This window comes from Myotis myotis, unplaced genomic scaffold, assembly GCF_014108235.1.
Source record: "Myotis myotis isolate mMyoMyo1 unplaced genomic scaffold, mMyoMyo1.p scaffold_m19_p_15, whole genome shotgun sequence".
Lineage (NCBI taxonomy): Eukaryota > Metazoa > Chordata > Mammalia > Chiroptera > Vespertilionidae > Myotis > Myotis myotis.
Window position 1 is genome coordinate 16,044,901 of NW_023416319.1, and position 13,712 is coordinate 16,058,612.

General features: G+C 45.5%; 1 protein-coding gene across 1 annotated transcript; it reads left to right on the forward strand.

The window, feature by feature from the left end:
* The first annotated feature begins 7,426 nt into the window (after positions 1–7,426).
* On the forward strand, positions 7,427–13,383 carry LOC118670308 (steroid 17-alpha-hydroxylase/17,20 lyase). Its single transcript, XM_036337375.1, has 8 exons — positions 7,427–7,738; positions 9,246–9,384; positions 9,590–9,819; positions 10,474–10,560; positions 10,951–11,166; positions 11,776–11,945; positions 12,535–12,638; positions 13,100–13,383. Exons 1-8 carry the CDS (start codon positions 7,442–7,444, stop codon positions 13,381–13,383), a joined length of 1,527 nt encoding a protein of 508 aa, XP_036193268.1. The 5' UTR covers positions 7,427–7,441.
* The last annotated feature ends 329 nt before the right edge of the window (positions 13,384–13,712 follow it).

Here is a 13,712-nt window from a genome sequence, read left to right on the forward strand (position 1 = left end):
TACCTGAAATGTTTCATGTAGTTCTGTTTCTTTTGTAGCTAATGCACAAGAGAATGAGAGTGGCATATTACAAATTTTGTTTAAAATCACCTTTACTCAGCCCCACTGGTGTGACTCAGTGGTTGAGCATCAACCTATGAACCAGGAGGTCCCCATTGGATTTATGGGCCAGGGTTGTAGCTCCATCCCCAGTAGGGGGCATGCAGGAACAGCCAATTAATGATCCTCTCTCATCATTGATGTTTCTCTCTCCCTCTCCCCTCTCTAAAATAGATTTTTTACAATCACCTTTACCCAGTAGCAACATTACTTTTCTTCCAAATGCTTAGATTCATGTTTCTGTTGATTCTTTCATTTAACTCTTGTTCTTAATCAACTTTATTAAGGTGTAATTTATGAGCAATGACTACATTCTTTTACTTATTTTTTAAATGTTTTTATTGATTTTTGTTTTAGAGAGAGAAATGGAAAGCGGAACATCTATTGGCTGCCTCCTATACGCCCCCTACTGGGGACCAAGCCCTGATCGGGAATTGAAAGGGCTACCTCTCAGTGTATGGGACCACACTCAACCAACTGAGCCACACTGGCCAGGGCTTATTGATCTGTTAAAGAACCAGCTTTTGGTTTTGTTAATTTTCTCTATTGCTTTCCTGTTTTAAATTTTATTGATTTCTATTTTTCTTTCTTTCTGCTTAATTTAGGTTTATATTGCTTTTCTTCCTCTAGCTTCCTATGGTGGAAACTTAGAGTATTGATTTTAGATGTTTTTTCTTTTCTAATATATGTATTCAATGCTGTAAATTTCCCTCTAATTTCTACTTTCACTGTAACCCACAAATTTTAATAAGTTGTATTTTCATTTTTATTTAGTTCAACATATTTCTTAAATTTCTCTTAAGATTTATTCTTTGACTCATGTGTTATTTAGAAGTATGTCATTTAATTTCCAGTATATTGAGATTTTCCCAGCTATCTTTCTCTTATTGGTTTCTGTTATTATGTGGCCTGAGAGCATATTTTGTATGATTTTTGTTGAAGTGTGTTGTATGGCCCAGAATATAGTCTATCTTGGTGAATGTTTCATGTGAGCTAGAGAAGAATGAGTATTCCACTGTTGTGAATTGAAATAGTCTATAAATGTCAGTTATCCAGTTGATTTGTAGCTAATTAATACTAATCATCTGAGTCAGGCAACTGCAGTGCTGCCCAATTTTGGCTGAAAGCTCAGAGAAAACAAGTATGAAACTTACTTGGATAAGCGTAAAATATCTTCATGTTCTGGTAAGACTCCTGCTTTTGGCTAAGATGGAGTAAAAAACAATTGGATTTCCTCACACCTGAAACAACTATATAAATAAGATAAAATATATGATGTAATCATTTTCTTTAATACACTAAGCATCAGACAATAAAGTCTAGTGATCTCTGAGGCATGGAGAACAAATGAGATGAGTCCTGTAATTTCTCCAGTTTACTGCCTGAATAAAGTTTCACAGGGAAGGAAAATTCAAGCAGAGCCTAGTGGAGAAGACAAACCTGGGAGAAGAAGAGACAAGGCTGGGATTCTGGGGAGGTCAAGGAGACTAGAGGTTGCAGGAAAGCAAAGAGAGCTCTACAGTCAGATGCGTAGACTGCATGTAGGGGGCAATGATTAATGTCTCTAGTTTAAGAGTCATCCATTTCTAAACTCCGTAAGGATAACGAGCAGTACCTATTTGTTAAAGGTTGAATATTGGTGATAGTTAAAACCTTGAGAGGGGTGAGATCAGCCAAGAAGAATGTAGATGGAGAAGGGCCAAGGACAGACTTGACATACACAAGATGACAGAGGGAACGAGAAGAAAAACAAAAGAATTACAAAGAATCCAGAGCTACGTGATATTTCGTATTAGAGGGTTTAAAGAAGATGGAAGTCCTCAACAATGCTAATGGAGAGCTTTTATAAGGGAAGGTCTGAAAGACCTCCATCCGATGGATTCAGCAACATGAAGGTCATTGCTGATGTAATTAACAGAAGTACCAATAGGGTGGTGGGGTCAGAGACCAAACTGCAATGAGTTACAATGAATGGGAAATAAGATAGAGACACAAGTGTTCATCACATTATTTCACCAAGAAGTCTGATTAAAAATAGGAGAGAAATTAAAGGAAAATTAGAGGGGAATTTAAAGTCAGGATTTTAAAATTTCATGTGGGATAAAAGTCTTGAGTGTATATGTCAGCTGAGAAGAAGAAGTGAATAGAGAGGACATGTTGAAGATGCAAGAGGAAAAGAAATCTGTAGGAGGTAAGGGAGAATAAAGTTAACAATAGGCGGAGGGCTCAATTTCTCAAAAACTATTTTATTTAATACAGTTAAAACAGTTCCTCTCTTCCTTTTTTCTTTCTAAAAATTTTAACTCAACTTTGAAGTGGTAATGTGTTCACATGCTTCAAAATTTTATAAAGGTATAAAAAGGGTGTACACTGGGAAGTCTTGTCCAACGGTGTGTAAAGGTGTAATGGTCACCATGAGAAAGTATCTTAAGACCAACAAATGAAGTAAGCAACTCCATAGAATATAAAAAATTTACTATAGGGTAATTTACTTACAAGAATGCAAGTTGGAGCAAAGATGACCCAGCAGTTTTGCACGAATTTTCTCCACTAACAGATCCCTGTTACATACTTTTTTTGTTTAGTGTAACTTAGATACTAATGATTGATAAGACCAGGGACGCAGTACAGGCCAGGGGCTGTACCTTCTGGTGGTCTTGTGAAAAATGATTATTTATAATCAATACTTCAGTTTGATATTTATCTCAGTTGTTATACCATTTCAGCTATTTCTAACAATAACATATAAGGCTACATTTTAAGGAGCACAGATAATCATCAACTGGAAGGCTTTGGTATGCTTTGCTAAAGACAGTGTTAGTCAAAGCTTAGAGCACTCCAGATACAAAATTGGTTTTGTTTACGTCAACATCTATACAGCTTTTCTTCCCAACTGTTTTTTCCATAGACAACTAAATTCATAGGCTTCTTGTGTATCCTTCCAGAGATATTTTATGCACAGACAAGCAAAAAGTACATATCTTCTCTGGAGGGAAGAATGGAGGCATTTACTACACACCATTCTTGCTTTTGCCTTTTTTTTGTTTTAACCTAATGCATTTTAGAAATCTTGCCATAAAAAGTACATAAAGTGTTTCCTCCTTTTTTCTGATTGTAATCCAATCTCCTATTGATGCAGCATTTATTACTGGAAATTATAAATATTGCTGAAATGATTTGTTTTGTATATCAAACTATGAGACATCTACAGGTTAAATTCTTGGAATTGGAATAATTTATTCAAAGGTATGGATATAGAAATTTTCAGTCTATATTATGAGAAGCAGAATAGCATTGCTATTAAGAGCTGAGAACTCTATACTGCTTGAATCCTTGCTTCATCACTGACTAGTTCTATGGCCTTGGGCAAGTCCTTCTGCCTGTTTCCTCATCTGAAAAATGAAGATGGTGATAATAATAGCACCTATCATAGAATTGTTATAAAGAGTACATGAAATAGCCCTAGTCGGTGTGGCTCAGTTGGGCATCGTCCCATGCACTGAAAGACTGCTGATTCAATTCCTGGTCAGGGCACATGCCTAGGTTGAGGGCTCGATCCCTGGTAGGAGTTGTGGAGGAGGCAGTCCATTGATGTCTTGCTTTCACATCAATGTTTCTCTCTCTCTCTCTCTCAAAAAAAGTAGCCCGTCCCTAGCTGGTGTGACTCAGTGGATAGAGCATCAGCCTGCAAACTGAAAGGGTCCTGAGTTCAATTTCAGTCAAGGGCACATGTCTGGGTTGTGGGCTCAATCTCCAGTAGGGGGTGTGCAGGAGGAGGCAGCTGATTAATGATTCTCTCTCATCGATATTTCGATCTCTCTCTCCCTCTCTCTTCCTCTCTGAAATCAATAAAAAATATATTTTAAAAAAATTTAGCCCAGCAGCATGGCTCAGTGGTTGATCATTGACCTATGAATGAGGAGGTCATGGTTCGATTCCTGACCAGGGTACATACCTGGGTTACGGGCTCATTCCCCAGTGTGGGGTGTGCAGGAGGCAGGCGATCAATGATTCTCTCTCATCACTGATATTTCTATCTCTCTTTCCCTCTCCCTTCCTCTCTGAAATCAATAAAAATCTATTTTTTTTAAAAAAAATGTTAAAAGGTCTTCTTTAAGAAGAAAGAGAAGGAAAGAAAAGATAAAAAATATGAACAATAAAGTGGTAATAAATACATATCTATGAACAACTGAATCTAAAACACAAAATGAATGAGCAGAACAAAAACAGACTCATAAATACAGAGAATATTTTGACGGTTGCCAGATGGGAGGGGGTTTTGGGGGATGGGTGAAAAAGCTGAAGGGATTAAGAAGTACAAATTGGTTGTTACAGAACAGTCATGGGGATGCAAAATACAGCATAGGGAACACAGTCAATAATATTTTAATGACTATATAACTATGAATGGTGTCAGATGGGTGTAAGATTTATTGGGGTGATCACTTATGTAACGTCTAATCACTGGGGTGTACACCTGAAACTAATATAATGATGTATGCCAAGTGTAATTTTAAAAAAAATAGCTCCTCATTTAAAAAAACAGCTCCTCATCCTCCCTAGCCTTCCATTTCAGCGCTCCAGAGCCTGATTCAATCTACCTGTCAGATGTTATTCTTAAGGGATCCCCCACAGTACACCTCCTTCATGTCTGCAGTCAGGACCATTACCATTCCACGCACATCCTGCCCTTCCAGCCTCCACATACTTGACTGCTGTCGTCTCTTCTGGCAGTGCCTTCCCCCCACACTCTCCATGCCTCTGCCTAATAGTCCTAACGCTCCTTCAAGGCCTACCTCAAACCCCCTTTCTTCATAAAGATTTCTCTGACTACTCCCACCCATACCTCCAACCGTAAGTGGTACTAAATGTCTGAGCCATTTTTGGCCATTTGGAGTCGTGGGCAACCAGACAGCCTGGCTTGCAAGGCCTTGCCCAGTTTCAGCAGCCATCACACTAGCCTGTATTCCTCAAAGTACAGACACTGGCAGGTCATCCTCAGAGAGGGGCAGAACATCCTTTGTGAATCTCACTCCCTGAGTCCTGGTTGCCTGTCTGAGGTTCCACCTCTTCTATGATGACTGACACCAGGAATGTTCACCTCCTTGGGGCTATGACTTCATATGATAATATCAAATCATTGATAAATACTGATGAGCCACTGAAGACTTTGATCTATCAGGGAGATTTAATAAGAGCTCAGAACAACCAGGAGGCCCATTTTAGTGTAATAATGGTAACAGTAAATATTGAATGAGCACTTACTTCATCCCAGGCAGCACTTTTACATGCATGATCTCATTGAATCACAATCCTGAGAAGTGGATTTCATTCTTGCTCCCACTACCAGAGGAGGAAACGGAAACATTTTTTTAAATCCTCACTTGAGGATATTTTTCCACTGATTTTTAGAGAGAGCGGAAGAGAAAGGGAAAGACAGAGAGAAATATCAATGTGAGAGAAACACATAGACTGGTTTTGCCTCCCGCACTCACCCTGACCAGAGCCAGGCCGGGGAGGAGTCTGCAACTGAGGTCCATGTCCTTGACGGGAATCGAAACTGGGACCCTTCGGTCCGCAGGCCGATGCTCTAGCCACTGAGCCAAATAAGGTGGAAAAAACTTAAAAGTCTAAGTTAACATAAAATTACCGTGTGATCTAGCAATTCCACATCTAGGTATATACCTAAAAGAACTGAAAACAGGTATTTAAATACATACTTGTACACCCATGTTCATAGCAGCATTATTTTCAATAGCCAAAAGGTAAAAACAACCAGGTGTTCATCAACTAATGAATGAATAATATTCCATACAATGGAATCAGTGGTCCTAAATGTTTGACCATTTGGAGTAATGGGCAACCAAACAGTCTGGCTCATAAGGCTTTGCCCAATTTGGAATGGATACAATGGAATACTGTTCAGTCATAAACAGGAATGAAGTGTTGATGCCTGCTACAACATGGATGAAGCTCAAAAACATTATGCTAGATGAAGTAAGCCACATACATACACACAGAAAACTATAATTTTACTTATGTGAAATAGACATATTCATAAAGACAAAGTAGATTAAGAGGTTACCAGGAGCTGGGGAGCTGCTGCTTAGTGGGTACAGTTTCTGTTTGGGATGATAAAAGGTCAGGGCCAGCCTGACAGGTTGAGCCGGGCTGAGGTAGGGAGGTGGGAATTGAGAAAAGAAAGAAAGACAGGAGAGCGGGATCGGGAGGACTACAGGTCAGTCGAGGAGCTGCAGTAAGTTTATTAACCACGCAATGACTTTTATACACAAACACTGAATAGGAGGTCTGTCAAGAGGAATGTATTCTTTGTTCCTCTTAATCTCTAAGGGAGAGACAGAGCAGAAGGACAAATTCTTGGTACAGCAAATCTCAGTAAATAGTTACAGACTTCTTGATAAGCCATGAAAGGCTGTTCTCATTCTACAAAGGTTGCTCTCATTCTACTGATAACTGCCATCCAAACAAGTCTGGGAAAACTGTGTGGGTAAGGGTCCCAGCCTTGCTAGCCCCTTCAGGTGCAAGGACCGTGTCAGCTTATACCCGGTCTCCAACAATAAAAATGTTTTGAAAATAGGTCGGGGTGATGGCTACACAACTTGTGAGTATATTTTTAACACTACTTAATTATACCCTTCAATGGTTAAAATGGTAAATTTTGTTATATATGTTTGAATATAATAAAACCAATTTTTTAAAAAAACATCATATAGCTAGAAAGTGGTCAAGCTAGGATTTGAACCCAAATTTATCTGACTCTAGGGTCCATGCTCTCAACCTTAGGGCTTCACTGCCTCTGGAGAGGACAGCAAAACACGAATCAGGACATCTGAGTTCTTGCCTTGCTGTCCTGTGTGACTTGTACAGCCTGACCTTTTAAGGCCTCACTTTCCTCAACTGTTAAATAGTGAGACAAGATAAAATGTCGTTGACCGTTCCGTCATTTGTCTGGTGATTTGGATTTTACAGCATGGAATGCCCCAAACCTGATTCCTGACCCAGATACCATTTGCTTCTGGCGCACCCTGGGAATGGGGGGGGGGGGGGGGCAGCTATCCACCCCTTCCTTTGCTCCTCCCTTAGAGGTTTGCCCTGGAGTTGAGCCAGCCCTTGAGGAGGCCTCCACTCCCCCTTCCTTTCCCTATTCTGGGAGAGGGTTCGGGTCTGGCTGTACTCCAGGATAAACTTCCACAAGGCAAGAGATAACACAAAGTCAAGGTGAAGATCATGGCAGCCCTTAAAAAGGCCTCCTTGCACCCTAGAGTGGCTGCAGCTCTTCCACTCCAGAGCTGTCCATCCTGCCTGCCGGCGCCTGGCCACCATGTGGGAGCTCTTGGCTCTCTTGCTGCTCACCCTAGCCTATTTTCTTTGGCCCAAGGTAAAGACCCCTGGTGCCAAATACCCCAAGAGCCTCCCATCCCTGCCCTTGGTGGGCAGCCTGCCATTCCTCCCCAGAAATGGCCATCCGCACGTGAACTTCTTCAAGCTGCAGGAAAAATACGGCCCCATCTATTCCTTTCGTATGGGGAGCAAGACTACAGTGATGATCGGCCACCACCAGCTGGCCAAGGAGGTGCTTATCAAGAAGGGCAAGGAATTCTCCGGGCGGCCCAAAGTGGTAAGCAGGGCCCATTGTCCCTCCTCTCTCCCACCCTTGTGCAGTTCTTGGGCCAGGACCATGCCTAGAATGACCCTTTCAGCTCCAAACAACTTGTAATTCTTCCCCAAAGCAGACTATCAGGGCTCTGGGTTGGGGAGCAATCCCTCATGGTTCTACCCAGCCTCTAAACTAGGCAGGAAGAATTAAAGGAAGGCCTCATTTTCTGAGCTGCCCAGAAGGTGAAGTGGGGTGGGAGCAATGGCCTGAGGGGGGTCAGGGAGCCCTCACTCCTGTCATCTCATCCCGGAACTGGATAATGATCTCTTGGAGCCTAACATTTCCCTAATTAACTGAGATTGTGCATGTAAATATCTTAGCCCAGTGCCCAGTGCATAATAGTTTTATGGATGTTACTCTTCATGTAAAAAATGCGGATAGTGGATACTGTCCTCTATGGGAAGGTGCAAAGCGTCGCCTGGTCTGGGAGGGCTGGGGTTGCTGTTTCTCTGGAGCTGTCCCCAGCTGCTCCAGCTCACAGGGGTGGGGGTGAGGGGTTGGGCAGGCTGACCCACAGTAGCATTTTTAAGATACTGATGCTCTATCCTACAGAGCTTTCGGTGGTGCTCCTGGAGGAACAGGGAGCTAACCATCCAGAAACATTGCCAATGCCCATCCCAGCCCCCTGCTGCTGAGTACTCCCATGAACACCCCAGGCAGAGCCCCCAGCCATGCATCTTTGATCAGGCCAAGGGTTGACTGGTTTTCCCTTGGACCAGTCAGCCAGGTTTGCTAGCCAACTACCTGCCTCCCAACTCTACTGAGCTCTTCTCTTCAGCGCAAAGAGGAAAAAGGAGGCTAGTTACTTGGGGTTTGCAGGTCAGGGGAGGGCAGAGGGGAGGCTTTGGATCCTTGTGCTTTTTGGGGTGCCTCTGGGAAGAGATGGTTTACCCAAGTTCAGACTGGGTGGACAAGACATCTGCACTCTCAGATGTGGCCCTGTGGTGGTGGGGGTGGGGGGTGGGGGGGGACATGGCCTTGTAATGGAAGGATGAACAAGAAGGAGATGAGCTTCGGTGCCATTAGCACTTCCCAGGGCGCCCAGGGCAAGGCAGAGGTCTGGGTAGTCCTCAATCTCTACAAGCCCCCCATCCCCACTTCTGTCCCCAAGACAGGCCCAATTCAGAGACCTTATCCCATCCACAGCTGCCCTCCCCAGTCAGAAACGGATGAGAAAAGAGAGGCTCAGAGGTCCTCTGTCATTAAACTGAACCCAAGAACCCCTGCATTCTAACTGAGTGTTCTTTCTTTTTCCTCACTCTCTCTCTCTCTCTCTCTGATGGAATTGGGAGTGAGAGGGGCTTAGGACCTGACCTACCAAGGCCTCACTGTCTTGGAGAGAAGCAGGGATGCCCCACAGCATGGTGGTGACTGCCTTATCCCTTAGGCATGGGAATGGGTGCAGGAGACCCAGGGCAAGGGTGGATGGGTGGTTTCTAACTCCTACAGCCTTTCCTGTTTTTCAAAGACGACTCTAGATATCCTGTCAGACAAGCAAAAGGGTGTTGCTTTTGCTGACTATGGTGCCGGCTGGCAGCTGCATCGGAAGCTGGTGCTGGCCACCTTTGCCCTGTTCAAGGATGGCAACCTGAAGCTAGAGAAGATCTGTAAGTGCCCTGCCAGCCCCTAGGGCTCTGGAGGGAGAAGAGGGTTGGGGAGGGAAGGAATAGGGATGGTTCAATCTAGCGTTTTCTTGGCTACAGCTGCCATCTAGTGGCCATCCGCTACCTGTCCCTGACTAAGGTGGAACTGGTAGAGATGGGGTGAGGGTGCTGCTTAATTCCCCAGCCTCCTGTTCCTCTCTCCCCTCAGTATGTCAGGAAATCAGTTCGTTTTGTGATTTCCTGGTCACTCAGAACGGACAGTCCATAGATTTGGGCTTGCCTCTCTTCTTCGCGGTGACCAAAATAATCTGCTTCATCTGCTTCAACACCTCCTACAAGAATGAACATCCTATAATGAAGACCATACAGACATACAATGATGGCATCATGGAGTCTCTGGGCAAGAACAGTATAGTAGACATATTCCCTAAGTTGAAGGTAAGGATGAGAATGGGCCCCACCTTCAGATCCCAGTAGACCCTGACAGTTTCCCCAATTCTTACTGCCGTCCAGTGCCAGACCCACCTTTTTCTTGACCACCTCGGCCACTGTGACCTCTATCTTCTCTGACTCTTAAAACTTTGCTGCTTCTCTACATGCATTTTATACTCATAATAATGGATCATATTTATTTACTGTCATGTGCCGGTATTGAGCACTCTACATGCATTAATCATGGCATTCCCCTTGGAGGTAGGTTTTATTATCCCCATACAGATGAGAATACAGGCTTTGGGAAATTATGAAACTTGACCATGGCTTCAGACTCAAGTGTATCTTCCTGTTAAAGGCTGAGCACACACCAGAGCCTATCTACTAAGTAAACATCAGTGCTTGATGTTTGATTGAATGGGGAGGGGAAGTAGAGACCAATTCCAAACAAGGGGTGGGGTTGTAGAGATTGAGGACTACCCAGACCTCTGCCTTTCCCATTCTGTGCTCCCACCTTGCCTTTCATTTTGGTGGAAGGTTGGGGTTGGAGAGGGAACTCTTCTGAGACAGAAGGCGAGGATTTACCCCCAGGAGGGATTCTGGTAGCTGTAGAAGCAGAATGCAAGAGGGATGCATTTGAAATGTCTTTCTGCTTTCCAGATTTTTCCCAACAAAGCCCTGGAAATAATGAAGAATTGTACTAAAATACGAAATGAGTTGCTGACTGAAATCTATGAAAAACATAAGGTAGGTAATGGAGCAGAAGAGATTGCCAGTTAGGTTGAAAGTATCGTGAGACCAGGGTTGGGGTCCATTTTCACCACCATAGCATCGCCAGAAGCTAGCAGAGAACCTGGCACATAGTCGGTGCTCAATAAAAATTGACCTAACTAATGAATAGGGGTGGGGAAGTGAGGAACTGAAGAGCATCCTAGAAGGGACCCATCCACCACCTCAAATTTAAACAGGACCTAGAGCTGCCTCACCTCCACAAGCTCATAGGTCCTGATTAGACTCCCCTGGTCCCTCACTTCCAAGCAGAAGAAGCCTTTGTACCTCTAGCCTAGGATGGAAGTATGGGAGGGTGTTGCAGACGGGGCTCCTCCCTTTTCACATTTCCCAACTTTACCCAACCAGAAGAACTTCAACAGCAACTCTGTCACTAACTTGCTGGACATCCTGATTCAAGCCCAGATGAACTCAAGCAATAACAACACTGGCTCAGACCAGGATTCAAAGCTGCTTTCAGATCGACACATTCTTGCCACTATAGGGGACATCTTCGGGGCCGGTTTGGAAACCACCACCTCTGTGGTGAAGTGGACTGTGGCCTTCCTGCTGCACAATCCTGAGGTGGGCTTCTCCTTCCTACAGTGTTCCCAACCACTCTTGATCTCAGGCAGATGCAACTCTGGAGAGAGGGAGAGAGAGAGAGAGGGAGAGAGAGAGAGAGAGAGAGAGAGAGAGAGAGAGAGAGAGAGAGAGAGAGAAAGAAATACCCCCAAACCTTTTATGCAGATGACTAGACTGCTCCCTCCGTCCTTACCACGCAGTGGTTGGCTTTGGCCCTAGGATGGAGCTGCCTCATCTTCAGGAAGGAAAGCCTAGGCTGCAGAGCCACCATGAGGACAGGTCTGGGCCAACCCTTCTATTTTTTTTTTTTTAATGTTTTTATTGATTTCAGAGAGAGGAAGGGAGAGAGAGAAGCACCAACAATGAGAATCACTGATTGGCTGCCTCCTGCACGCCCCCGACTGGGAGTAAAGCCCACAACCTGGGCATGTGCCTTGACCAGGAATCAAACCCGGGACCTCCTGATCCATAGGTTGATATTCAACCACTGAGTCACACTGACTGGGCAAGGGCCAGCTCTTCTAGATGTGACAATAGGGTTCTTCTAAGTCCCTGCTTCTCCTGGACTTAAAAGCACTCCGGTCACATCCGCCCTTCTCTGGCCCCCAGCTGCAAAAGAAGATCCAGGAGGAGATTGAACAGAACGTCGGTTTCAGCCGCACACCAACTCTGAGTGACCGGAACCACCTCGTGCTGCTGGAGGCCACCATCCGGGAGGTGCTTCGCATTCGCCCGGTGGCCCCTACGCTCATCCCCCACAAGGCTATCACTGACTCCAGGTATGCCTTCCAGCCCATTCACATCCAGCCCTAAGATGCCCTCAACACTGCTTGCCAGCCCACCGGGCCCTCCTCCACTCCCTCAGCCCCCACCTTGCTGATCCACCTATAGTCAACCACTGACGATCAGTCATCTTACCATGACCCTATTGATCAATGTATCCACCACTCACTGACGCACAAGGACTGACCCACAGATCTACCTGACCTCCCTCAGAAGCTGCCTGCTGTCCTGGAGACACGGGGCCTGTGATGAAAGACTGGTGCTCTATGCTCCTACTCAGTCCAGTAGCCACAACACACACACAGTACGCCGGCAGGAAAGGCATGCGCACGGGCCTGGCTGACGCGGATATCCACATACAAGTGTTGATGCATAAGTGCATGTCAGGAAGGAAGGGCTGGAGAAGAGCTGCATTCATACTGAATCTGGCAGAAGCTGAGAAAAGGAAGAGGGTGTGGGCGTGAGGGCGTAGAAGGCTCTTTTCCCCGGGGCTGGGCGACTGTGGAGACTCGGGGCTGAGCAGGTGGCTAAGCAGGTGGAGGAGGACAATATTCCAGACCCCCCTTTCCTTTCCCTCTCGGGCAGCATCGGCGAGTTTGCCATTGACAAGGGTACAAATGTTGTCATCAATTTGTGGGCACTGCATCACAATGAGAAGGAATGGCACCGGCCTGACCAGTTCATGCCCGGTGAGTCCGTTCTGTCCTGCTCCCAGGCCATGCAGCCAACCTGGTCTCTGTGCTCTGACGCTCCGGCACTTCCCCTCTGCCAACCTGGCAACTAGAAAACTCCTGCCTCCAATGACATGGAACTACTGACACCCCATCCCACCTAGACTTACCCACCCTCTTCACAGCTGGGTTTCCTGCTTTACCCTTCCACCAACTGCAAATCTTCTCCTCTAAGAAGCCCTCTAGGCATATGCCCCCATGAAGTGGGGCCCTTCTCCCCGTGGATGGTGGCATTTTTCATGGGCCGATACCACCTCCTTTCTTTCCTTCCTGAATACCTCATTTCCTCTGTGTGATTAAGGGCTGCCTGAGCGCAGGGCTGTATCTCTCCTCAGGTTGGGGCTTCTCAGTCAGGGCAGAGGCACTCCTCTACTTACTCCAGCCCTGGCCCCTGCCTGATGCGTTCCCCATGTCCACAGAGCGCTTCCTGGACCCCACAGGGAGCCAGCTCATCTCGCCATCCTCCAGCTACTTGCCCTTCGGAGCAGGACCCCGCTCCTGCATAGGGGAGAACATGGCCCGCCAGGCACTCTTCCTCTTCATGTCCTGGATGTTGCAGAGGTTCGACCTGGAGGCCCCGGATGATGGGCAGCTGCCCTCCCTGGAGGGCATCCCCAACGTGGTCTTTCTGATAGACTCTTACAAAGTAAAGATTAAGATTCGCCAGGCCTGGAAGGAAGCCCAGGGTGAGGGTAGCGCCTAGAAGTGTGCCTAGCGCTCCACCCTGTGTGGCCCCACAGCACAGAATGAGAGGTGTTACTTTACCCTCCCGCCCTTCCTCCCTCCTCCTGGTCCACTCTGCCTTCTTTTCCACCCTGCAGCCCTGACAGTGATGTGCATAAAGTTTTTCTTAAGAAGGTCCCTGAACTTATTATATTCCTTACTATCATTGTTACCCTCCTTTGAAAAAAAGAAAAAGGGCCCTGAGTAGCTTATTCATTTAATTTGTTCACTCATTCTTTCAATAAATATTTTATTAAGCACCTCCTCAGTCCCACTCACTGCTCCTGAACACTCAAGTTCCCTGGTCTC

Bases quoted from the DNA above. Each gene is read 5' to 3' on its own strand.
- LOC118670308 (XM_036337375.1), top strand. From the start codon at position 7,442: ATGTGGGAGCTCTTGGCTCTCTTGCTGCTCACCCTAGCCTATTTTCTT. The intron at 9,385-9,589 runs GTAAGTGCCCTG...CTCTCCCCTCAG, and splicing joins CCTGAAGCTAGAGAAGATCT to TATGTCAGGAAATCAGTTCG. The intron at 10,561-10,950 runs GTAGGTAATGGA...TTACCCAACCAG, and splicing joins AAATCTATGAAAAACATAAG to AAGAACTTCAACAGCAACTC.